The sequence below is a fragment of the Schistocerca gregaria genome, chromosome 5 (assembly GCF_023897955.1).
Source record: "Schistocerca gregaria isolate iqSchGreg1 chromosome 5, iqSchGreg1.2, whole genome shotgun sequence".
Taxonomy (NCBI): domain Eukaryota; kingdom Metazoa; phylum Arthropoda; class Insecta; order Orthoptera; family Acrididae; genus Schistocerca; species Schistocerca gregaria.
The window spans coordinates 641,894,641-641,919,288 of NC_064924.1; the positions used below are offsets into that span (position 1 = coordinate 641,894,641).

General features: G+C 43.4%; 1 protein-coding gene across 1 annotated transcript in view; it reads right to left on the reverse strand.

The window, feature by feature from the left end:
* Positions 1–9,887: 9,887 nt before the first annotated feature.
* Positions 9,888–24,648, reverse strand: part of LOC126273430 (glutamate receptor ionotropic, delta-1-like) — a 104,565-nt gene continuing 89,804 nt past the window's right edge. The window contains exon 8 of the mRNA XM_049976983.1: positions 9,888–10,065. Coding sequence (XP_049832940.1) covers positions 9,888–10,065 — 178 coding nt within the window. The remainder of the gene's footprint in view (positions 10,066–24,648) is intronic.

The window sequence follows — 24,648 nt, forward strand, 5'->3', positions numbered from 1 at the left end:
TACAAGAAGCCTCATATAAGCAGGAAGAGAAAACGCTATGGTGCTGATGAATTTTAGTGGATATGTGCCTTGTACCAATATTCATTTTTTGAAAAAATGCTAAAATCCATTTTACCATAAGGTTATTTATCTAAGCTGAGTGCCAACTCTTTATCATAAATATTAAACAACCTGAATGACATTTTTGCAGGAAGGTGTCTTGATGTGATTACGCACTTCTATGCATTAATAATATCACAAATGTAATTTATTTATAATATAATCACATTTATGTATCGAGAATTAAAGAAAATTTAAGGCTGAAATTTGACATAAACACTGAAAACAAATTATTAAAATTTTTCATAAAATGAATGCACTGAACCGTTGGATTATGTCTTGGGAACATGCCTAAAAAATTTGGGATGTGACAATTGTGGTGTGAGTACCAAAAGAATACCATGAAAAAAAGATTAAAAATCCAAAACCTGATAACCAGTGAAGATACTGGCTTCCAAACTTGGGAATTGCTACATCTTTACTTAACACGCGCAATTGTAAAATTTGATTGCTACCGGCAAAGTAGAAGGAAAGTTAAATTTCTGGCTGGAGTCTGCTCTTCAGCACCGAGACGCATAAACTGTATGTTCGTTTCTAACGCTACGCCAAATGACGTCATTCCTCTGGAGGCAGCACATTGTTTGCACTTCTCCTGCGCCACCAGTCGCCATGAGTTGCTAGAAATTAGTTTTAACGTATGTTGAAAGGCTGCAAAACTGCGACCAGTCACTTTTATATGATAATTCGTCTTTACCAATTTTATGCTGGTCTGTGCGTCGTCTAAAGAAGGGTGGAAATATGGATTTAATTGCTTGTCATTTGTCTGCGTTTCCGCTTCAAAGATTTTGTATTCGGTGCCCACCCACACAAATTTTGATTCTAAGAACCTCTCAAGGCGAATGCTGCGATTAATCCCTAGAAAAGGCTTGGCGTTTGAGATAGTCTTGTCAGTCTTTATCAGAAAATATTTTACAAATTTCCAAAGGCATATGGCCCACTTCGCGTCGTTTCCATGGAGCACCATGAGAAGGTAATCGCTTTTTGACTCGCATTAAATTAATTTACGATGATTAAATTGAACTAATTTTCAATATTTACAATATTTTCGGTGATTCTGACGTTTTAGTAGTCATTGTTTCTTCTGTGCGTAGGCAAAACAAGTCAGAAATGATTTTAAGATCCCATCGGTTCGAAGTTTCCTTAAAGCCTTTTCAGTCATTCATCAGTCCTAATCGCTGACTTTTTTTCTTCTTTTCCTATCAAAGTTTAAAATTAGTCGGTCAAACTTGTATCCATGGTACTCTGCATCTTCTTGAAGATTTTTCACTAATGAGCAATTCGGATGATCTTCCGATATTAATGTATTTATTATTCGGTTCCATCCTTCTGAGAGATTATTAGCGCGATGGCGACTTCCACTGCAGTTGCACATCTCTCTGGCCACATTTTCGGTATCAAGCCACTAAACAGTCATAAACGTCCTGAAGCTTTTGCTTTTCATGCATTCTCTCCTGAACGCACAGCCAACCATCATCTAACACTCCAGGGGAAGATGTACTAGAGCAGAACACATTCTAATGTGACAGCATATTTCCTCGTTTTTTTTCCATGGACTGGAGTGAGGCCGTAACATTGCACTTGTTTCCACAAGTAGCGATTAAAATGATTTCTGCAACCCGTAGCTTCTGTTCCAGGAAACAAACTGTTAGATGCTTGGATGATGATAATTTCGAAGTCCATCATCAGAGTTTAAGGGTTCCTCCCAGGCACATTAGTTTTAATAGCTTAAAAGAAAAAGTTCGTGTTTCTCACTTTTTATTTGGCAGCAAAGCGTAAACAAGAGCAATACTTTTTGTTTCATCCTAAGAACTATTAAGGTCGGCGTGGAATACAAATAACTGTCCAAACTGCTTGCCCAAATTCTTGAACGACCCATCCACAAAGAAGGATTCGCAGTTTGGTAAACACCAGTATTCTGTGATTAGGTCCCCTGTTATCATCTATAAATAAAAATTCGTCAGTAAATTATTTTCTCGGAAGAAAAAATGTGCTACCCCAGAATAGGTAGGATCTTGTATAGTTCCCATACATTTCTGCCTAATACGATGTAACGATAGTTTCGCACCACTGTGTGATGGTAATGATGTTACTATGTCGTAGCCTCGGTTGAAGAGCTACCCTACTGATTCAACTTAAACAGGTGAAACTGAAGATCTGTTTCATTAGCCCGCTTCTTTGCGCTGACAAAATGTTTTCACACTTCATTTGTTGCTTCATCTGGAATAAAAACATGTCTAACTTTCCCTAGAACAGTTTTATTTTTTGTGGTTAGTCTCCGTTTGCTTTTATTCTTTTTAAGGTTTACTCAATGCCAGTAAGTCACTTCTTGTTTGTATGTACAGCCCACTGTGTACAGACGCCCCTTGTAAATCAGTAAAGGTTTCCCTTTGGTGGTCTCGTTGACCTCCATTATCTGAGCACTAAAATACGGAACACTACTTGCCAGTCAGAGATGAGCTGCAGTATTGAACTGTGGGAGAAAGCCGCACACGCTACGAACTGTACAGGGGCGGGCAGGGAACTTTGTGCATGAAGTGGGCTTTGGGCTTCTCCAGAATACGTCGCAGGTAGTGACGGACAGGCCGGTGTATCCTACTTCTGGAACACCCTGTCTACCTACAGTGTCCTCGGCTCCGTGCAAACGTCAACACATTCCATTTCCACACAAGTGCCACTCCGTGCAAGAGTCACAAACTCAGCAAAGTGTACTTCATGTTCCAATGTCTCTTTCTACTTTCCAGTTGCAATTACACAGGCCAACGACGTAAAAACTTTTTTGCTGAAAATACCTTATTCTTATGTTTTTTAGGGTGGGAAATCCAAATACGATACTTAAAAAACTGTATCACACACTATTTCTTCACATTTTACAATTAAATTTATTAAATTAAGCAATTTTTAAAAGAATTTAACAGCTTTTATATAGTTAAAATAATTTAAAAAGGAGGTGTAATGAATGTAGATGACGTTGGTAGCACTGCTGAAAAACATTTGCTGGCAAAAAAGATCAATTACATTTTTGTGTTAACAGTTGGTGTTTTGTCAACTTAACCTCACTCTCCCATTTCCTGTTCATGTGCTCAGTACAATGTCTAATCGTGGTTGTAAGAACTCTGCTGACAGTTTTTGTTATATTTGTGGTGAATCTGTGATTAAAAAACACCAAAGAAACATTCTAGACTTTGTGAAAAAAGTTTATCTATCATACTTTGGATCTAAACTTGGCGATCAAGATAAATCTTGGGCGCCGCATAAGGTATGTTATGTGTGTGTTGAAGATCTGAGAAAATGGTCCAAAAAGGAGAAAAAAGCCTTTAGATTTGCAGTTTCGATCATATGGAGGGAGCCAAGAAATCATTCTGATGATTGCTACTTTTTCAGTGTTGATATAGAGGCCTACAGTAAAGAAACGAAATTGTGTTGACTCTCTCCTGTCGGTGCCCCAACGAAGCGGATTATTGTTTTACAGTATGTTGTTTCCTACAACAGTCATAAGATTTCTATCTGCTTTATATACACACATCAAAAAAAGCTTTGCATCACCCCGGTTCCCAGAACTCCTAAAGATATACGATGACTGTGGATACTGTATCACAGACACAGTCCCTTTGACTGTTCAGAGGTGTCACTAAACCCGCCCAAAGATGTAAACAACCGTGCTTGAGCAGCGCCTATTTGACGGAGTTCCAGTCATTCCTCCAGGAAGGAGGTACACGGCTCGTGTTGTCTGTAGTTCAACCATGCCTAGACGGTCAATACCGCTGTTCGATCGCGTCCGCATTGTTACTTTGTGCCAGGAAGGCCTCTCAACAAGGGCAGTGTCCAGGCGTCACGGAGTGAACCAAAGCGATGTTGTTCGGACATGCAGTTGATACAGACAGGAACTGTCTATGACACGCCTCGCTCAGGCCGCCCAAGGGCTACTACTGTAGTGGATGACCGCTACCTACGCGTTATGGCCCGGAGGAACCCTGGCATCAACGCCACCGTGTTGAATAATGCTTTCGTGCAGCCACACGATGTCGTGTTACGACTCAAACTGTGCGCAATAGGCTGCATGATGCGCAGCTTCACTCCCGACGTCCATGGCGAGGTCCACCTTTGCAACCACGACACCATGCAGCGCGGTACAGGTGAGCCCAACAACATGCCGAATGGACCTCTCAGGATTGGCATCACGTTCTCTTCACTGACGAGTGCCGCATGTGCCTTCAACCAGTCAATTGTCGGAGAAGTGTTTGGAGGCAACCCGGTCAGGCTGAACGCCTTGCTCATGCAGCAAGGTGGAGGTTCCCTGCTGTTTTGGCGTGCATTATGTGGGTCCGAAGTACGCAGCTGGTGGTCATGGAAGGCGCCGTAAGGGCTGTACGATACGTGAATGCCATCCTCCGACCGATGTGCAACCATAACGGCAGCATATTGGCGAGGCATTCGTCTTCATGGACGACAATTCGCGCCCCCATGGAGCACATCTTGTAAATGACTTCCTTCAGGGTAACTACATCGCTCGACTAGAGTGGCTAGCATGTTCTCCAGACATGAATTCTATCGAACATGCCTGGAGCAGATTGAAAATGGCTGTTTTTGGACGACGTGACCCACCAACCACTATGAGGGATCTACGCCGGATCGCCGTTGAGGAATGGCACAATGTGGACCAACAGTGTCTCGGTGAACTTGTGGATAGTATGCCACGACGAATACATGCATGCATCAAGGCAAGAGGACGTGCTACTGGATATTACAGGTACCGGTGTGTACAGCAATCTGGACCACCAAGGTCTCGCTGTATGGTGGTACAACATGCAATGTGCGGTTCTCATGAGCAATGAAAATTGCTGAAATGATGTTTATGTTGATATCTATTCCAGTTTCCTGTACAGGTTCCGGAACTCTCGGGACGGAGGTGATGCAAAACTTTTTTTGATGTGTGTACACGAGGGGCAGCTACAGGTAGTTTTGGGACGAGAAAGTTGCAGTCTCACAGTTCAAGGATGCTCTCACCGCGCCTGCCGTCTTGTACCGAGAACATAGAGGCATAAATATCGTAGCTTTCACTGGTATATTGCTCTCCTATCGGCAGACTGGGGCCGTCTTCTCTGCATCCCCCGGGCAAGTGTGTCATTGTTGCCTGCCTTCCGAGACATTCACTGTACTTCTCAACAAAGTCATCGGAGAAAAGCGCTTTAAGAACGCGGGAGCGGCGGCCATCTCGTGCAGAATTCCAACAACTGCTCTGCGCCCGTCCGGATGGCCACGGTATTACACGCCGATGGCTCACGATGGTGTTCCCCTTGTGCTGTCCAGTACGCACAACGGTCTTCAGCGAACGCTGTCGTGCCTGGCGTCGGCGTCATCTTTTACAACATGCGTTAAGTTAAAAGTGCCCTTTGGACTGCTTTGATCTGCTGTCTGTGAAACTGCCAGCCCAGCCAAACATAATTCTCAAGAAATTAAAGGCCTACAAGTACTTCATGTATTGGTAGTCACTACTGGATAATCTTTTAAGAAAATAAAGGAATACGCTATTTTCAAATCAAATTTAATTCGATCTACATATCACTCTATGTAATTTAATATATCTCAGATATCGATAACGTGAAAGTAGACGAAATCGCCTGTTCCACCGTCTTTCAAGGGAAGTGTGTTGGGACGCTTGTCATTTATAATCTGTATTAATTACCCGGTGGACAACATTAATGGTACTGTCCAACTTACTACAGATGATGCTACTATCTATAATGAAATACTTTCGAGAAAAGAGCTGCACAAATATCCAGTCAGCTCTTGATATGATTTCAGAGTGGTACAAAGATTTGCCAACTTGGTTTAAATGTTTTGAAACGTAAAACTGCACAGTTCACGAGTCGCAAAAACGTAGGAACTACTGTTGTTTAACAGCAGTACCAGTGAGTCACACTTCGCATCAATAAATTCATAGAAATATCTGGTGTAACAATTTGTAGGGATATGAAATAGAATGATCACATAGGTACAGATGCAGGCAAAGCAGCTGACAGACAATGTTTCATTGATAGGATACTTGGGAAATACAATTAGTGTACAAAGGAAACTATCTACAAAACACACGTTCGTCCCATCTTAGAATATTGCTCAGTTGTGTGAATCTATAACAAACGTAACTACCAGGGAACATTAAACGTATTCAAAGAAAGGTAGCAAGAACGGCACAGGTTTTATTGGTTTTTCTCGCTCTCACGGGAGAGCGTCACGTAATGTTCAACAATCTCAACTGTTAGATACTTGAACATAGACGCCAATTATCGCGCGAAAAGCTTGCATGCGAATTTTCAAGAACAAGAGTCAAGCGAAGAATGTGGGAACAATCTGCAGCAGCCTACATATCATACTGCCGAAACAAGATTAAACAATTACAGCAATCATTCTCTCTGCTCTCAGTGCCCTAGTAGAATGAGAAGAAACGCTAGCGTTTGGACCAATGATAAATATCCTCCATTGTAGTCTTGACAATCTTTTGCCGAGTATACACAAAGATTGGACAAAAACATGGCAACACGTGCATAATACGGTGTAGGAAACCCGATGGCATTCAAAACAGCTGCTAGTCATCTCGGAATGCATAAATACGGTTCCTGTCTCGTTTTCAAGGAAATCTTGGACCATTCTTCCTACTAAATAATCGCAAGTACAGGCAATAGTGATGATGTGAATAGAGGTCTCCAAAGCAGACCAAAAATGGTCAATAACATTGAGATCTGGCTGCTGTGCAGGCTAGGGGAGATACGTCAATTCATCTTCATGTCACAAAATCAGTCCTGCACGGTGCGAGCTGTCTGAACAGGGCCCTTGTAGTCTTTGAACACAGTATCAGCATTGGGATGAACCTGATCAGCCATAATGGTCACATAATCATTGGCAGCAATGAGTAACCATGGCGCCCACAAAATATCAATATATGTCCGCAAAAATCGTCACCTAACTTACTTCATGTTGCACTGTTACGATATGATCTCGGCCAGAAGATGGAAACAGTGTGAAACAAGACCCATCCGACCAAATGATCCTCTATTGTTCCACAGGCCAGGTTTTATGGCTTCGGTAGAACGTTTTCACGGTCCGGGCATTTGTACCACTGATGAGTGGTAACGGAATTACAAATCGCCCTGCAATTTCCACCGTATGGAGGTCCCTTCACATTATTTTACATCTGACAGGATTCGCGAATGCGGAATTGAGTTCTGCAATGACTTTTGCAGCTGTCGTTCTTTTATTTTTCTTCGCAATCCTCTTCAATGACCGTCTGTCACGATCAATCAACACAACCACGTTGTGACTTAGAGCATGATGTTTTTCCTTTTTCGCCGTATGCTGTATAAATCTTCGATGCGGTACGTCTTGAAACATCTAACAATTCGGTTTCCATATGAGAAGAATGTTCTCATGTTCAAACTCACATAGCTCCGACATAACGCACTCACAACTACACACTGACCACGACTCACAATAGCAACGTATTGATGACGTTGCTCAGGCGCCGTTCGTGGTCAAATACAACAGGTTAACGTGCAGCCGTGGCCGGTAGCTGCAGTTATGTTTAAGCATGTACACTACTGGCCATTAAAATTACTAAGCCACGAAGATGACGTGCTACACACGCGAAATTTAACCGACAGGAAGAAGATGCTCTGATATGCAAATGATTAGCTTTTCAGAGCATTCACACAACGTTGGCGCCGGTGGCGACACCTACAACGTGCTGACATGACCAAAGTTTCCAACCGATTTCCCATACACAAAGAGCTGTTGACCGGCGTTGCCTGGTGAAACGTTGTTGTGATGCCTCCTGTAAGGAAGAGAAATTCGTACCGTCACGTTTCCGACTTTGATAAAGGTCGGATTCTAGCCGATCGCGATTGCGGTTTATCGTATCGCGACATTGCTGCTCGCGTTGGTGGAGATCCAATGACCGTTAGAAGAATATGGAATCGGTAGGTTCAGGAGGGTAATACGGACCGCCATGCTGGGTCCCAACGGCGTCATATCACTAGCAGTCGAGATGACAGGCATCTTATCCGCATGGCTGTAACGGATCGTGCGGCCACGTCTCGGTCCATGAGTCAACAGATGGGGACGTTTGCAAGACAACAACCATCTGCACGAACAGTTCGACGACTTTTGCAGCAGCATGGACTATCAGCTCGTAGACCATAGCTGCGGTTTCCCTTGACGCTGCATCACAGACAGGAGCGCCTGCGATGGTGTACTCGACGACGAACCTGGGTGCACGAATGGCAAAATGTCAATTTTTCGGATGAATCCAGGTTCTGTTTACGGCATCATGATGGTCGCATCCGTGTTTGGCGACATCGCGGTGAACGCACATTGAAAGTGTGTATTCGTCATCGCCATACTTGCGTATCACCCAGCGTGATGGTATGGGGTGCCATTGGTTACACGTCTCGGTCACCTCTTGTTCGCACTGACGGCATTTTGAACAGTGGATGTTACATTTCAGACGTGTTACGACCCGTGGCTCTAACCTTCATTCGATCCCTGCGAAACCCTGCATTTCAGCAGGATAATGCACGACCGCATGTTCCAGGTCCTTTACAGGCCTTTCGGATACAGAAAACGTTCGACTGCTGCCCTGGCCAGCACATTCTCCAGATCTCTCACCAATTGAAAATGTCTGGTCAATGGTGGCCGAGCAACTGGCTCGTCACAATACGCCAGTCACTACTCTTGATGAACTGTGGTATCGTGTTGAAGGTGCAAGGGCAGCTCTACCTGTACATGCCATCCAAGCTCTGTTTGACTTAATGCCCAGGCGTATCAAGGCCGTTATTACGGCCAATGGTGGTTGTTCTGGGTACTGATTTCTCAGTATCTATGCACCCAAACTGCGTGAAAATATAATCACATGTCAGTTCTAGTATAATATATTTGTCCAATGAATACCCGTTTATCATCCGCATTTCTTCTTGGTGTAGCAATGTTAATGGCCAGGAGTGAATTTCTCGTGGTGTTTCCATATTTTTGTCCATCCCCTGTATGTACAAGTAAAAGTTGATTTCGTAAAACAGTTCTTGAATTATGAAATACAGCATTCGTAAATTGAAAGTCTAATTATTGGAATTTTCTGCTACCATATTTAAACTGTGTATTTATTTAATTCTTTATTGTAATGCGAATTTTTTATCACAATGAGTACTCTCTCTCTATTTCTGACCGTTAATTTTTCCTATATCCATTGTGCTACTAAAAGATGTAGTGGACCAAAGTGTATCAATAACTGCTGTTGGAGATTCATTTTCATTAAAATTGTTGTACTGGTATTTAACTAACAGAAATTCAATAATGTGATGCAATAATCTTTATTATTGTTGCGAATATTCATTTTTAAGACTCAATAACACGGAGTATGGTTGTTTACACACACAAAGCCTAATGAGTTACCGAAGATACTGTATTACATAAAAATGCAAATAAAAAGTAAAATACAGCACTGATTACTACTTTGCACAATAAAACTATTACGTTTATGAAATACTCTCTTTTATTCCTACCTTTTATTCCTACCTTTTATTCCTACCTTTCTTTCATGGTGATGTAATAACGTGACGAAAGCAAAATTCGTATCAAATGGTTCCCTATGTGGAGATATGGTTCACCTACTCACTTGTGCAGAGATTCTAGAACTATATTCATTGCAGAGCTGTGATAGAAGAGACGTTTTCCTACAGCGGCGAGAGGATGTAGCGAAGTTGGCCAGCGTGCAGATTTTGAGATTCTCAGCTGTCATGAATTTATTGTGAAGGCTCGACCTGGTCCCAATATATGTTCTTGTCGAGAGATGGCAGCAATTTGACGAGTGTCGCTGAACTGAAACGTACTTTCTGCCGCCCTGTTTGTGAGTTTCCAAGTTTCTTCTTCAGATTCTGACCGGAGTGGTTTGGCGCCACAGGGATGACTTCTGTCTGCGACCTGAAAGAGAAAAGAACAAATGAAAAGCAACATTGGGCCATTAACGCCTCAGAAGTGTGCAGGGCCGGTTCGAGAATGATTTTCCACGCAAGAGACACATCATTTGGTACCTCCCCCTCCGCCCCCTCTACCCCCCTCCCCTGCCCCACCACACAGACATTAATTACCTTTCCACAACACATAGATTACTCTATAACAGGACAAAATTTTTGAATTGTATTGTAGTACTGCGTACAAAAAGAACAAATCATTCATTTGCATTTCAGATAATACATAAGATCGTTAAAACATTCATGAAAGCTGGAAGAACTAGACCTTGTAAGCTCCTCTTCTCTCTGCGCATTATCTTGGCATTCGTCTGGATGTCCAGGCTGCTAGGGAGCCAGCTCACAAACTTTGTTGTTAGGAACCTGTACTACCAGGTTCAGCAAATGTCTGTGATGGTCACAGGTTAACACATAAGTCATCAGATACGAATGAAAGCCTGCGTTTATTTTATTGATTCCAAAAATCTTAAATCGAAACAGTTATTAATTTCCTTAATGACCATGCGCCACTAGCAGACCGTCCTACACGTAATACAAGGTGTCCCACTCGAACCACTCTGATTTCAAAGACCCAGGAAAGGAAACCACAGTAGATACGACAATGAAGAATGCACCACACCGTAGAGCATCTCAAAGAATTCATTTATTGATCATCAATACACCTCTACATGTGAACCATTTGTAACACGAATAATATCCAGTCTATGTTCAATTTCTTGCAAAGTTCTTTGTAACATTTTCCCTGTTATTGTTGCAAACGCATTAGTGATACGATGTCGCAACGTAGGAATGTCGTCCACTTTGGTCGCATACACGCGGTCCTTTACGAATCCCCACATGAAGAAATCAAGCGGCGTAATGTCGGGAGAACTTGGTGCCCAGGCAATGGGTGCTCCGCGTCCGATCCAACGATTGGGAAATTTCCTATCCAGGAACTTGCGAACAGCGGTTGACCAATGCGGTGGAGCTCAATCTTGCTGAAAAATGATGTCGGGTTGCAAGTCTTGTATGTGAGGCTACACAAACTGTTCCAACATGTTCAGATACACTGACCCATCCACTGTTTGTTCCGCAAATAAGAACGGTCCAACAATCCTGTCGTGCATTAGCCCGTACCACACGTTTAGTTTAGGGGTGTCACGAACATGACCAATGACAATGTGCGAATTTTGCGAACCCCAAATCCGAACATTATGCCTATTAACCCTTCCTGATAGGTGAAAGATTGCCTCATCTGACAATAAACATCTTTCCAGGAAGCTGGAATCAATATCAGTACGCTGCAGCATATCCACAGCAAATTGCTGTCGGCGTGGTTTGTCGTTTGGCGTCAGAGGTTGCAAAATTTGCACTTTGTAAGCACACATACGAAGTCGCTGGTGAACTGTATCATGCATTGTTGACCGAGGTACATCACGTAGCCGAGATGCTTGACGAATTGACTTATGTGGGCGTCTGAGAAACGTTTGTCTGCTGTCCTACACTGTCTCTTCTGAAACTTCGTAACATGCACCGCCAGAATGTTGCACAACACTTCTTGTTGCCAGAAACTTCCTATACCATTCATTAATTGTTTTCACGTCAGGTAGATCAAATTCATACACACGACGATAATTTCTTTTCACAGTAAACGGCGATTTTGTTTCTGCAAACCATACAACTGCTTGCGCGCGCTGCTGTGGAGTCGCCATTTTCACTTCATGTGACCAAGTTGCGCTCTGGCGACGATTCTTGGCACTTCTGATGTGGGAATATAAATTATTTGAGATGCTCCACAACTTGGTGCATTTTTCATTGTCATATCTACTATGGTCTTTCTTTCCTGGGTCCTTGAAATCAGGGAGGTTTGAGTGGGACACCATGTACAAATCACGCTACTCAATATAGGTGCCAGGCCGATGCAGTCCGCTAGACAAGCGTTCACTTTCATGCACCCTATGCATTGCATTGAGCCCACCTGATCTGCACTTCTTTTTGTCTCTGTTAGGTATTGCGAAAATTTTATGCCGTCTTTTTGTTCTGCTGGCTGACTACTACAAATTAAAAATGAACTTAAAAACCATCTTGAAGTCCCATTCTGTCTCATTCTTCTCCTTGGCTGGTGATCAAAACAAGGTATATCGACTCCTCAAAATAGTTTTTCACCTTGTGAGGAAGAATATTTGGCACTAATAAAATGCTAGCGTGATGCCTCTAAGTTCCTTGTCTGGTAGTTCTGGTAACTGAGATTGTATGCGCTCATATTTTTAAGGCACAAGTTCGAACTTGCATGTCTGGGTAATATTCATCATCATCATCATCATCATTTAAGACTGATTATGCCTTTCAGCGTTCAGTCTGGAGCATAGCCCCCTTATAAAATTCCTCCATGATCCCCTATTCAGTGCTTACATTGGTGCCTCTTCTGATGTTAAACCTATTACTTCAAAATCATTCTTAACCGAATCCAGGTACCTTCTCCTTGGACTGCCCCGACTCCTCCTACACTCTACTGCTGAACCCATGAGTTTCTTGGGTAACCTTGCTTCTCCCATGCGTGTAACATGACCCCACCATCTAAGCCTGTTCATCCTGACTGCTACATCTACAGAGTTCATTCCCAGTTTTTCTTTGATTTCCTCATTGTGGACACCCTCCTACCATTGTTCCCATCTACTAGTAACTGCAATCATCCTAGCTACTTTCATATCCGTAACCTCAACCTTGTTGATAAGGTAACCTGAATCCACCCAGCTTTCGCTCCCATACAACAAAGTTGGTCGAAAGATTGAACGGTGCACAGATAACTTTGTCTCTGTGCTGACTTCCTTCTTGCAGAAGAGATTAGATCGTAGCTGAGCGCTCAATGCATTAGCTTTGCTACACCTCGCTTCCAGTTCTTTCACTATGTTTCCATCCTGTGAGAATTTGCATCCTAAGTACTTGAAACTCTCCACCTGTTCTAACTTTGTTCCTCCTATTTGGCACTCAATCCGTTTATATTACTTTCCCACTGACATTACTTTCGTTTTGGAGATGCTAATCTTCATACCATAGTCCTTACATTTCTGATCTATCTCTGAAATATTACTTTGCAAACTTTCAATCGAATCTGCCATCACAACTAAGTCATCTGCATATGCAAGACTGCTTATTTTGTGTTCACATATCTTAATCTCACCCAGCCAGTCTATTGTTTTCAACATATGATCCATAAATAATATGAACAACAGTGGAGACAGGTTGCAGCCTTGTCTTACCCCTGAAACTACTCTGAACCATGATCTCAATTTACCGTCAACTCTAACTGCTGCCTGACTATCCATGTAAAGACCTTTAATTTCTTGCAAGAGTTTGCCTCCTATTCCATAATAATAACAGACAATAACTTCCTTCTAGGAACCCGGTCATATGCCTCTTCTAGATATATAAAGCATAGATACAATTCCCTGTTCCATTCATAACACTTCTCCATTATTTGCCATAAGATAAAGATCTGGTCCTGACAACCTCTAACAAGCCTAAACCCACACTGATTTTCATCCAATTGGTCCTCAACTAATACTCGCACTTTCCTTTCAACAATACCTGAGAGGATTTTACCCACAACGCTGATTAAAGAAATACCTCTGTAGTTGTTGCAATCTTTTCTGTTTCCATGTTTAAAGATTGGTATGATTACTTGTTTTTTCCCAGTCTGATGGAACCTGTCCCGACTCCCAGGCCATTTCAATTATCCTGTGTAGCCATTTAAGACCTGACGTTCCACTGTATTTGATGAGTTCCGACTGAATTTCATCCACCCCAGCTGCTTTATTGCCTTTATTGCACTGCAATTTATTGACCATTTTCTCCACTTCCTCAAATGTGATCCTATTTCCGTCATCATTCCTATCCTATTCTACCTCGAAATCTGAAACATTGCTGATCGTATTTTCAGCTACATTGAGCAACTCTTCAAAATATTCCCTCCATCTGCCCAAGGCATCCACAGGATTCACCAGCAGTTTTCCTGACCTGTCCAAAATACTTGTCATTTCCTTCTTACATCCCTTTCGAAGACTGCTAATTACACTCCAGAATGGTTTTCCAGCAGCTTGACCCATAGTCTCCAACCTCTTTCCTTAGTCTTCCCAAGATGTCTTCTTGGATGCTGCAATTATCTGTTTGGCTTTGTTTCTTTCTTCAACATAACTTTCTCTGTCTACCTGAGTTCCAGCATGTAGCCATTTTTGATACGCCTTCTTTTTCCTTTTACATGCTGCCTTGACTCTGTCATTCCACTAAGCTGTTTGCTTCATCCTACTTTTACACACTACTGTTCCAAGACATTCTTTAGCCACTTCTAGTACTGTGTCCCTGTACCTTGTCCATTCCTTTACCAATGACTGTAATTGACTACATTCAACTAACTGGTACCTTTCTGAGATTGCTGTTATGTACTTGTGCCTGATTTCCTTATCCTGAAGTTTCTCCACTCTTGTCCTCCTACATATGGACCCGACCTCCTGCACTTTCGGCCTCACAATCCCAATTTCACTGCAGATTAAATAATGATCAGTGTCATCAAAGAATCCCCTGAATACACGTGTGTCCCTCACATCCTTCCTGAATTCCTGATCTGTTATTATATAGTCAATGACAGATCTGGTTCCCCTGCCTTCCCAAGTACACCATGAATGTTCTTATGTTTAAAAAAGTAGTTTCTTATTACTAAGCTCATACTGGCACAGAAATCCAAGAGTTGTTTCCGTTCCTGTTGGCCTCCATATCCTCTCCAAATTTACCCATAACCTTTTCATACCCTTCTATTCGATTTCCAATCCTGGCATTAAAATCACCCATGAGCAGAACACTGTCCTTGTCCTTTACTCCAACAACTACATCACTGAGTGCCTCATAAAAACTATCCATCTTATCTTCATCTGTCCCTTCACAATGCGAATATACTGACACAAGCCTAATTTTCTTGCTAGACACTGTCAAATCTATCCACATCAGTCGTTCGTTTACATACCTTACTGCAACAACACTGGGTTCCATTTCTTTCCTGATGTAAAGCCCTACACCCCATTGTGCTATTCCTGCTTGGACTCCTGACAGGTAGACCTTGTATTCTCCCACTTCCTCTTCTTTCTCACCCCTTACCCGAATGTCACTAACAGCTGAAACGTCCAGCCCTATCTTACTTGCAGTATCTGCCAGCTCTACCTTCTTCCCAGAGTAGCCCTCATTGATATTAATAGCTCCCCATCTCATTACCATTTGTTTGCCAAGTCGTATCTTAGGAGTCCCTGGTTTGTCAGTTAGAGGTGGGACTCCGTCACCTCCAAAGGTCCGAGGCATTTTGCTCTGATTGTTGCCAGCATCATATTTAAAGTATCGGGGAAGCAGGTTGCTAGCCTTACTTGCCCCGAGTCCGATTGAGTTTTACCCTAACGGTTGAGGGACTAACCGGTGGATTTGGTAGTCTTTGCCGTATGAGCACAAAGGTGGCCACGACTCAGAATATGTCCGAGATGCTCAGCCTTCTTCCAAAGTAACTGGTATCCCGACTGTCGGGACCACTTACTTGGCCACTCATACGTTGCCCGTGGTTCATGAACTAGGACATGACTGCAGGAACCCACACCATGCGTAATATTTCAACACTAAATTCATTATCGGTGCTGTGATGCGAGTCGGCAGCCGCTGTATTCCGAGGAGCCAAATGTTATGTCCTCGTTGCTAATGATAAATGGGTGGAAAGTGGCCAAAGGGATCTGTCGGCGTAGGAATCTACACAGGCAACCATAAGATTAGCTCACACAAGTGGACTTTAAATAAATGTATTGTTCTCAAACTGTGGGTGAAGAAATGCTACACTGTTGACAACCTGTGGCAGCCGTAGCTAACTATAGGCAGACACCCGAGATGCACGCGTCTATGTTTGCCGGGAGAGCTAGCTGTCATCAAGTCTGAGTAGCGTTCAGCACCAACTAGCGACATGGGAATAACATTGAATTAGAAGACTAGTGTCCAGCTGCCTGCCGCTTTTAACACCGTCCTGGTGGTCTTCATTGGTTGTCGGCCTGGAAGTTCTTCATTGGTGGCGAAGTTCAAAGCGCTGCTAAAGGCGCCCGCAGGAAACTTCGAGGCATCGGCTTCGGCAGTATCGATAAAATACGACTCTACATGTGGCATACAGTAAAATGAATTTGCTTTACGCCTTGAGCCACCAGACAGAGCAAGCAAATATGACGTCATTTATTTTGATTTCAAATGCGTTACACATTATACCTATTGCGTCAAATATACTTACCATTCTTCCAGGAAGCTTAAGCCGGGCACGTTCCTTCTCCAAGGCTAGATATATGTGATCCGCTCGTGCGAGAAACTCCTAGCTACCACAAGATTGTAGCAGATCCCAACGACTGACGGCCAATCGTTTGGTGATGTGGCATCGGATATTTTTTTCTAATTTCGCTCATAACATAACATTTTTTATGTTCACACTCAAATGCCAATCTTTGCATCATCAGCAAGTCTCTTAGCATTTAGCGTAAAGATGTCACTTGCTTGTAAATAACTATATCTTTTGAGAACAACCTTCTAGATCTACGGATGTTATGTGCCGGAATATTTGTACTGTAGCGACCTACCGCGGTTTTGGACGGATAGGCTTCAGATAGGTACTACCGATTCGGCTTACATTTAGCAGGTCGGCTGTGTATAACCTATATTGAAAGGCTCTAAGATATTTTGCTTCAACGCCACTCCATTTTTGAGAAAACCATCCCCAAAATTCCTGATATGCAATCGATTCAAAACTGACGGGATACATATATAAATTATGGAAAATTTCACATTTTCGTCGTCATACATGGTATCCGCAAACGCACATTTTAGTGGACATGGAGGAAACAAACTGTTACGAGTGTCCCTTACGTACCCACAAGGTAGACTCTGGTGAACGGAAGCGACACTGGCGTACCGATCAACGCATTTCGCTGCGAAATTCAGAACCTGTGTTCCGTTCGCACCAGAATTCTGCAGTTTTTTTTATTTGTACTTTCTGTGCAAAAAAAGGAGAAATTGGTAAGAACACCAGCATTGATAAGGCAAGTATATCAATAAGGAATAACAACAAGGTAGTGAAGAGTTACTTGAAGAATGTTATTTCTTTCTATGTACAAATTATTTCAAAGTAATTTTCTTGAGCGAATGTGCGATTTTTTACTAAGAGAATATTGTAAATTGCCTAAGAAAAATGTAATAAATCGTGTATGAACCGTAAATTACAAGTATGCGCTGCAACTGTTCGTTGAAAATTTTTGACGTGGTTTTCATATCTTCGGAAATACCAGTTTTGACTGTGTTACGATGATTTGAAAATGAGTGTCGGCCTGAAACTTGTCGTCGGGTGAATAGAACAAGGTAAAATTTGCAGCCCTGGACAGGTTTTTCGTTGTATTAACTAGAACTAGGACATTTCTGATGATACCCTAGTCTCTGATGAACACTCGCTGACGAGGGCAACATATTCGGTTCTCAGTCATCAACATATCTGTTAACCTACTCCATATGCTCGTACCTCCGTTAACAGTCTGCAGAGGGGCACCATGTCAAATGATTTTCGGGAACCTAGAAATATGGAATCTGCCTGTTGCCCTTCATCCATAGTTCGCAGTACAACATGTGAGAAAAGGGGAAGCTGAGTTTCGCACGAGAGATGCTTCCTAAAACAATGCTGATTCGATCTCTAGGAAATCTGTTACATTCGAACTGAGAATATGTTCAAGGATTTAGCAGCAAACCGATGTTAGGGATATTTGGCTGTAATTGTGAGGCTCCTTTCTATCAACTTTCTTACGTACAGGACTTACCTGCGGATTTTTCCCAGTCACTTGGGACTTTGCAGTGGGCGAGAGATTCGCGATAAATGAAAGGTAAGTAAGTGGCCAGTGCCGTAGAGTACTCCTTGTAACCTAATTGGGGTTCCATCCGGACCTGGCAGCTTATTTGTTTTTAACTCTTTCAGTTGTTTCTCTACGCCAAGGTTGCCTGTTTCTATTTCCTCCATAAGCGAGTCTGCGCGATGGTCAAACGACAGTATGTTTGTACGATTCTCCTGCGTGAACGATTTATTAAACGCGAAATTTAAAACTTCGGCTTTCCTTTTGCTATCTTCAACTGCCACACCAGGCTGGTCAACGACCTAAATTTACTGGCAGCAGCAATTCCTCTAGGGCAGGTCTGTACAGACTTCAGACTTCCTGGTACCACGGTCCGCGAACCCCTCACGGCGAGTGAATAAGGGCCTGTAACGCCGGAAATGCATATCCTCCTATTTCCATCTATTGGCCTGCAATTTTTTCCTTATTTTGTTACCAGAAGATATGCCGTTTCTGTGTCTTTGTATATTGTAATTGTTTTACTATTTGTGTATACATATGCATTTATGTCGATGTATAATTGGTTTGTTTTGTGAATATTATTTGTGTTTATACGCAGGGTGTGGCCTAGGAAAAACTATGCTATCGAGCGAATACATCGATAGGTCGTGTGGAGAACCAAAGTGTTTAGGATCTTTGGTAGTGTTTACTCTGCCGCGTGGAGCGCGGGCAGAGGGGAGTCTGGCTGGAGGAGGGCAGTGGAGCAAGTGTGTTGTGTGACGCTCCAGCGAGTTGCCGCGCTTTCGGAGTTTGGCAGCATGTTATTGCGCTCGACTTGCTATGTTAGTTTCTGACACGGTGTCGCGGACGGGAAGCATTAGCTGGCGCAAATCAAGAGCCCGTTTCGCCTGATGACCGTGTCGAGAAGAAGGCGCGCCAACCTCCAGCTTCTGCAACAGCGACGGCCGACAATGAGTGACTGTCGCCAACTGAGCAATCGACAGCTTCAAACCTTCAATCAACCAACAAGGAAGACTGGAAGCAGGTAAAGTTTTAGAACTGTATGGCAGACCTCAGCTTTTCAAACTGTTCCATTTTCGCAACTATAATTACAGCAACTTAGCATGAACATTTGTTGCTCATTGTCCCAATTGCATTACCAAGCAGGGTCCCTTCCTTTTCCGGAATGAACCCGAGTGTTGTTGAAATTCAAACGCCAGCATTAAAGTAATATCATTCCATTTCTCTGTGTTAATTTCAAAGTTCAGTTAAAGTATTCATAGCTGGCTACAATATTTAGATTCCACAAGCACAAATTAAGAGTGCGAGTTTTGTTACCATATTCTAACTTACCTGCGACTGCAGCTCAGCTTAGTACGTACTATATTTTACTATTGTTAACGGTCCAGAATCATTTAATTCAAGTTCAAAGTTAAATCTCTTATTTCTAAATTGCGTAGATTCAAGTAGATTTTGAAATGATTGTTGAGGTATCCCAAGACTAACCTTATTTTACTGAATTTCGTAGTGCTTCAGAAACAAATCTCACTATTAATTTCAGTCACTAAATTAACTTTCAGTTTTCCGGTTTTATTAATTCTTTTGCTAAATTAAGTCAGAGTGTAGCGAAATTTATTACTTCTGAGAAACATTCAGTTTTCACACAACACGTGTCAACCTTCAGATTCCACGCTTCTAGTGCTAATTATATGTGTAATAACGTTTCTTTTTCAGTTACTATAGTAATTGTCCATAGGACTGGCGACCGTAATTTCCCCTAGATCTCAAATATCTAATTACCGCTAGTTAATTGTTAACGTAACGGCCGCACATTTACTTTCTTTATTAACTTTACCCCTTTTCAAAATTAATTTCAACCAGTTTCATTTGCATTTTTCCTTTCAGTTAGATGTAACCCTTTCCTCCCTCTTTACCGACAAATTAACTTCGGTGACGATTGCTCTTCCCAAATTTCCATTAGGTACACTCGGTTTAATTTTTCACTGTCATTAAGGTCGATAAGTGAGGGGGAGGTTACAGGCCGCATAATTATTTCACATCATTTGGTTCAGAAATATTTACAAAACATGAAAAGTATTCGCAGTTGCAAATTTGGACAACCGTCAACTTTAAATGGAATGTAGCAGATGTAGTTAGAACAATGTATTCTCAAAACAACTAAGTTGTGCAAGGGTCCACCCTCCCCTTTTCGGCAGGGAATGAAAGATGAGTGGAACGAAAATCTTAGAAGAACGAATGGACAGGGACAGGTCGTCATCAGATCGACAGTCCGGTGCGGCAGTTGAAGATTGGAAAACGAAAGCCGAAGTTGAAGTTTTGAATTGTCATGGTGCCCACGGTCCGCGCTCTGTGCATCCCTGCAAATCGACTGCCTTTGCAAGGCGTGATACTCGCCCCCGTCGGTCAGGATGTTTACGCCGTGTTTCGTGGCCGCGAGTGGGACAGCATTCCTTGCAGACAGGATGGAGACTTCGCGTTGATTCATCTACAAACAGGACTCTTTCATTCAGATGATAACTCCTTTTCGACACTGTGTCACGTCTCCACGTCGGCCATCTTACCGCACTGACTACATACAACCTATTGTGACGTACACACCCCTTCACCGCGATAACTTGCGTCAGTGGTCGAGGCTCGGTCACGTGACTGTCTGGTACCAGTTCTACATCCAGCAGCAACAGAGCTCCAATGCAGTTCTTTCATTGGAGGAGGAGACTAATATTTTCTCCTATGAGCTTTTTACACTGGGTGATTTTTCTGAATGGTGACAAACAGCAGGAGACTATCCCTGACAGGATAGGCAGCAATGGAAGTCTTATGGGGTTACGGCTGGAATATATGGTGCCCATGCCGTAGAGTATTTATTAATTCATCATGCCTTTACAGTAGAATGCAGTGCACGATATGATGTGGTGAGACCAGAAACAGAGAAAACATAAAACGCATTCGCAATTGCGAATATAGAAAGCCATCATCTCTATAATGAAATGATGACAGTGAACATTTGTGCGGTACCGGGACTTGGAGCCGGATTTCCCACGTATCGCGAGCCGTCGCCTTACCAAGAGGCTATCCGAGCACGCTTCATGGCCAGATCCAAACTTCCATGTGCTGACAACCACGTGTTTACAACTTGCACTCCATCCATTATGTGTATTGCCGTACAGGGGAGACATAGTAATTGAAAGTCGCTTGCCCGGTGTCGGCGGATAAATACGATTTTGCAGTGCCTGTGTTGTTAAGTAGGCGCGCGGTTTGAGGCACTATGTAACGGATTGCGCGGCCCCTCCCGCGAAGTTCCAGTTCTCCCTCGGGCGGGGGTGTGTGTGCTGTTCTTCGTATAAGTTAGTTTAATTTAGTTTAAGTAGTGCGTAAGTCTAGGGACCGATGACTTCAGCAGTTTGGTCTCTTAGGAATTCACACATACATACAAATATTGTTCAGAAGTACTTTGCAATGTTCCTTCAGTTGACAACGTATGGAAGTTTGTGTCTGGTCGTGAAGGGTGCTAAGATAGCGTAATGGAAAAGCGACCGCTCGTGATGAGCGAGAAACCCAGGTTCGAATGCAAGTCTGGCACAAGTTGTCATTATTGTCATTTCATTATCTAGCTAATTGTTATCCATATTCGCAACTGAGAATACATTTCATAACGGCCACTGTAATATCGTACAGTAGACAAGGTGTTGCAAGCAGCTACAATAGGCCTCTAGGCCTGTGCGACCACGTTGCAGCAGCAACTGATGCAGATGTTCAAATGTGCTATCCTGCAACCAAATGGGGTCACTTGCAGCGTGAATACGTTGTTCCAGTCTTTGCACCTCCGTGATAGGAACCAGTTACACGACTTCTCTCGGGCACGTCCTCAGTGTGGTTCAATGCAACTGGACTACATCATCCAATCCATTGGCCACAGAAGATAGCGTCGAGATGTCTCTGCACGAAAATGCGAGTGAGCTGGAGCACCATCATGTGGCAATCACATTACCCTTCGTACCACCAAAGGGACGTCTTTCCAGCAGGGGAAGCAGGGTCGCTCCCAGGAAGTGCAGATGTGCCTCATCTGTGAAGCATTGTGGAAGGGTGAATAGTCTGACGAGGCGGACGCGAATAATCCCCGCCCACACTTGGTGGCTGAACTGGTGCTGGTGCTTAGCTGCCACGATATTATGGTAATTCTCGCTAGTCCACAGGTAGGCGTTGTGGAGGTTGACGATAACGCCCCTCGTAAAGGTAGTCTCGTCTGTGAATAGGGAGTATGACAGAAATCCCAGCAGCTTCGTGGTCTGTACGATAAACCAGCGTAAAATCGTGGCTGCAGAGGCAAGTCCATAGATAATAAAATGTAAATTAAAGCTGGACAGGGGAGAAAGGGAAGGAAAGTGGATGGACTATTGATGTCAGCTACATCGCGACTTCACGCGCGACCAGTAGCGACGAGTGAAAATGTGTGCTGGACTGGGATTCGAACACAGGATCACCTGCCTCCTAGGCAGATACGTTAACCACTGCGCCAACCGGACACAGCGTGTATCGCAACTGATCAGACTATCTCTACATGCCTCTCATCCGACCCACATTCCCCCCTAGCACCACTTATATGTAGCCTCTGCCCATGTTCTCTGTGCTCGCTACTCTGAGATTCCAACAGATCAGATGTAACTGTGCATCTGCGCTGAAGAAGATGGATTCGTTACCCATCGAGGCAAATATATGAAAGCGTGGTGTCTGTCCTTTTGGACATGTCCGTAACAACAGACACCACGCTTTCATTAATTTGCCTCGATGGGTAACGAATCCATCTTCTTCAGCGCAGATGCACAGTTACGTCTGGTATGTGGGAATCTCAGAGTAGCGAGCATAGAGGACGTGGGCAGGGACGAAGGATATGTGATGCTAGGTGGAAGTGTGGGTTGGCTGAGAGGCATGTAGAGATAGTCTGATCAGTTGCGATACACGCTGTGTCCGGTTGGCGCAGTGGTTAACGTATCTGCCTAGGAGGCAGGTGATCCTGTGTTCGAATCCCAGTTCGGCACACATTTTCAATCGTCGCTGCTGGTCCTGCATAAAGTCGCAGTGCAGCTGACATCAGTAGTTCATTCCCTCTACTTTCCTTTCTCCCCCTCCACTTCCAATTTACATATAATGTATCACAGCTGCGAATTCCGTGTGGTGTCTTTTCTTTTGGACATGTCCAAATGAACAGACACCACACGTTCCCAAAGGTAGTGAGGCGTGAACACCTCGTGATACGGACAGTGGCAGTTGTTGTGGAGAATGTTACATATTTTCGACTGGCTTACCCCATCCTGGTTGTCGCCTGCCTGGTGCTGATTGTGGCGTCCTAGTCCTGTGTATGTGCCGGTTGCCCATGCCTTCCATATCACCCATTCTTATAAACGAGCGAGTCTCTCACAAACGGAGGTACATTGTTTGTTGCAAACAGTTCACAGGGCAGCCGCTGTCAGTGGGGCTACTTTTTCCCACACAGTTATACTGCTCCCCCCACCCCCCACCCCCACCCCCCCCTCCCCCGAATTATCACTCGCCTGTCCATAAGTAAAGACGACATCAGCTTGTTCTTGGTTGGCATAGTGGGATATATTCAAGTTCTAAGGCCTCCGATTTTTTTCTCCGGACTGGAAAGATATAGAAACATGCGGACTGTTTTAAAATGAGGCCGCGTTCATTGTCAATACGTCCCAGACATGGCAGCACCGTACGGCAGATGGAATTTTACCGCCAGCGGCGAGAATGAGAACTATTTTAAATACTTAAAATGGCTACGTTTTCCTTACTTGAACAGTGTGCAATCATTCGTTTTCTGAATTTGCGTGGTGTGAAACCAATTGAAATTCATCGACAGTTTAAGGAGACATGTGGTGATGGAGTTATAGATGTGTCGAAAGTGCGTTCGTGGGTGCCACAGTTTAATGAAGGCAGAACATCATGTGACAACAAACCGAAACAACCTCGGGCTCACACAAGCCGGTCTGACGACATGATCGAGAAAGTGGAGAGAATTGTTTTGGGGGACAGCTGAAAGACTGTTGAACAGATCGCCTCCAGAGTTGGCATTTCTGTGGGTTCTGTGCACACAATCCTGCATGACGACCTGAAAATGCGAAAAGTGCCATCCAGGTGGGTGCCACGAATGCTGACGGACGACCACATGGCTGCCCGTGTGGCATGTTGCCAAGCAATGTTGACGCGCAACGACAGCATGAATGGGACTTTCTTTTCGTCGGTTGTGACAATGGATGAGACGTGGGTGCCATTTTTCAATCCAGAAACAAAGCGCCAGTCAGCTCAATGGAAGCACACAGGTTCACCGCCACCAAAAAAATTTAGGGTAACCGCCAGTGCTGAAAAAATGATGGTGTCCATGTTCTGGGACAGCGAGGGCGTAATCCTTACCCATTGCGTTCCAAAGGGCACTACGGTAACAAATGCATGTGTGATATTGAATCTGGAGTGTGTACCTTTGTTGTTAACTTGTTAAGGAGTAAAGTGAAGGCGGTGTTCACAATGCATCAGCTTTGGAGACGACAGAGGACAGACAAACCGTGGTTTGATCGGACAAATGACCTGACTGAATGGGATGACAAAAAAGACAATGAGTATGAAGACCTACGTCCTGACAAAGACGAAATCGATGCTAA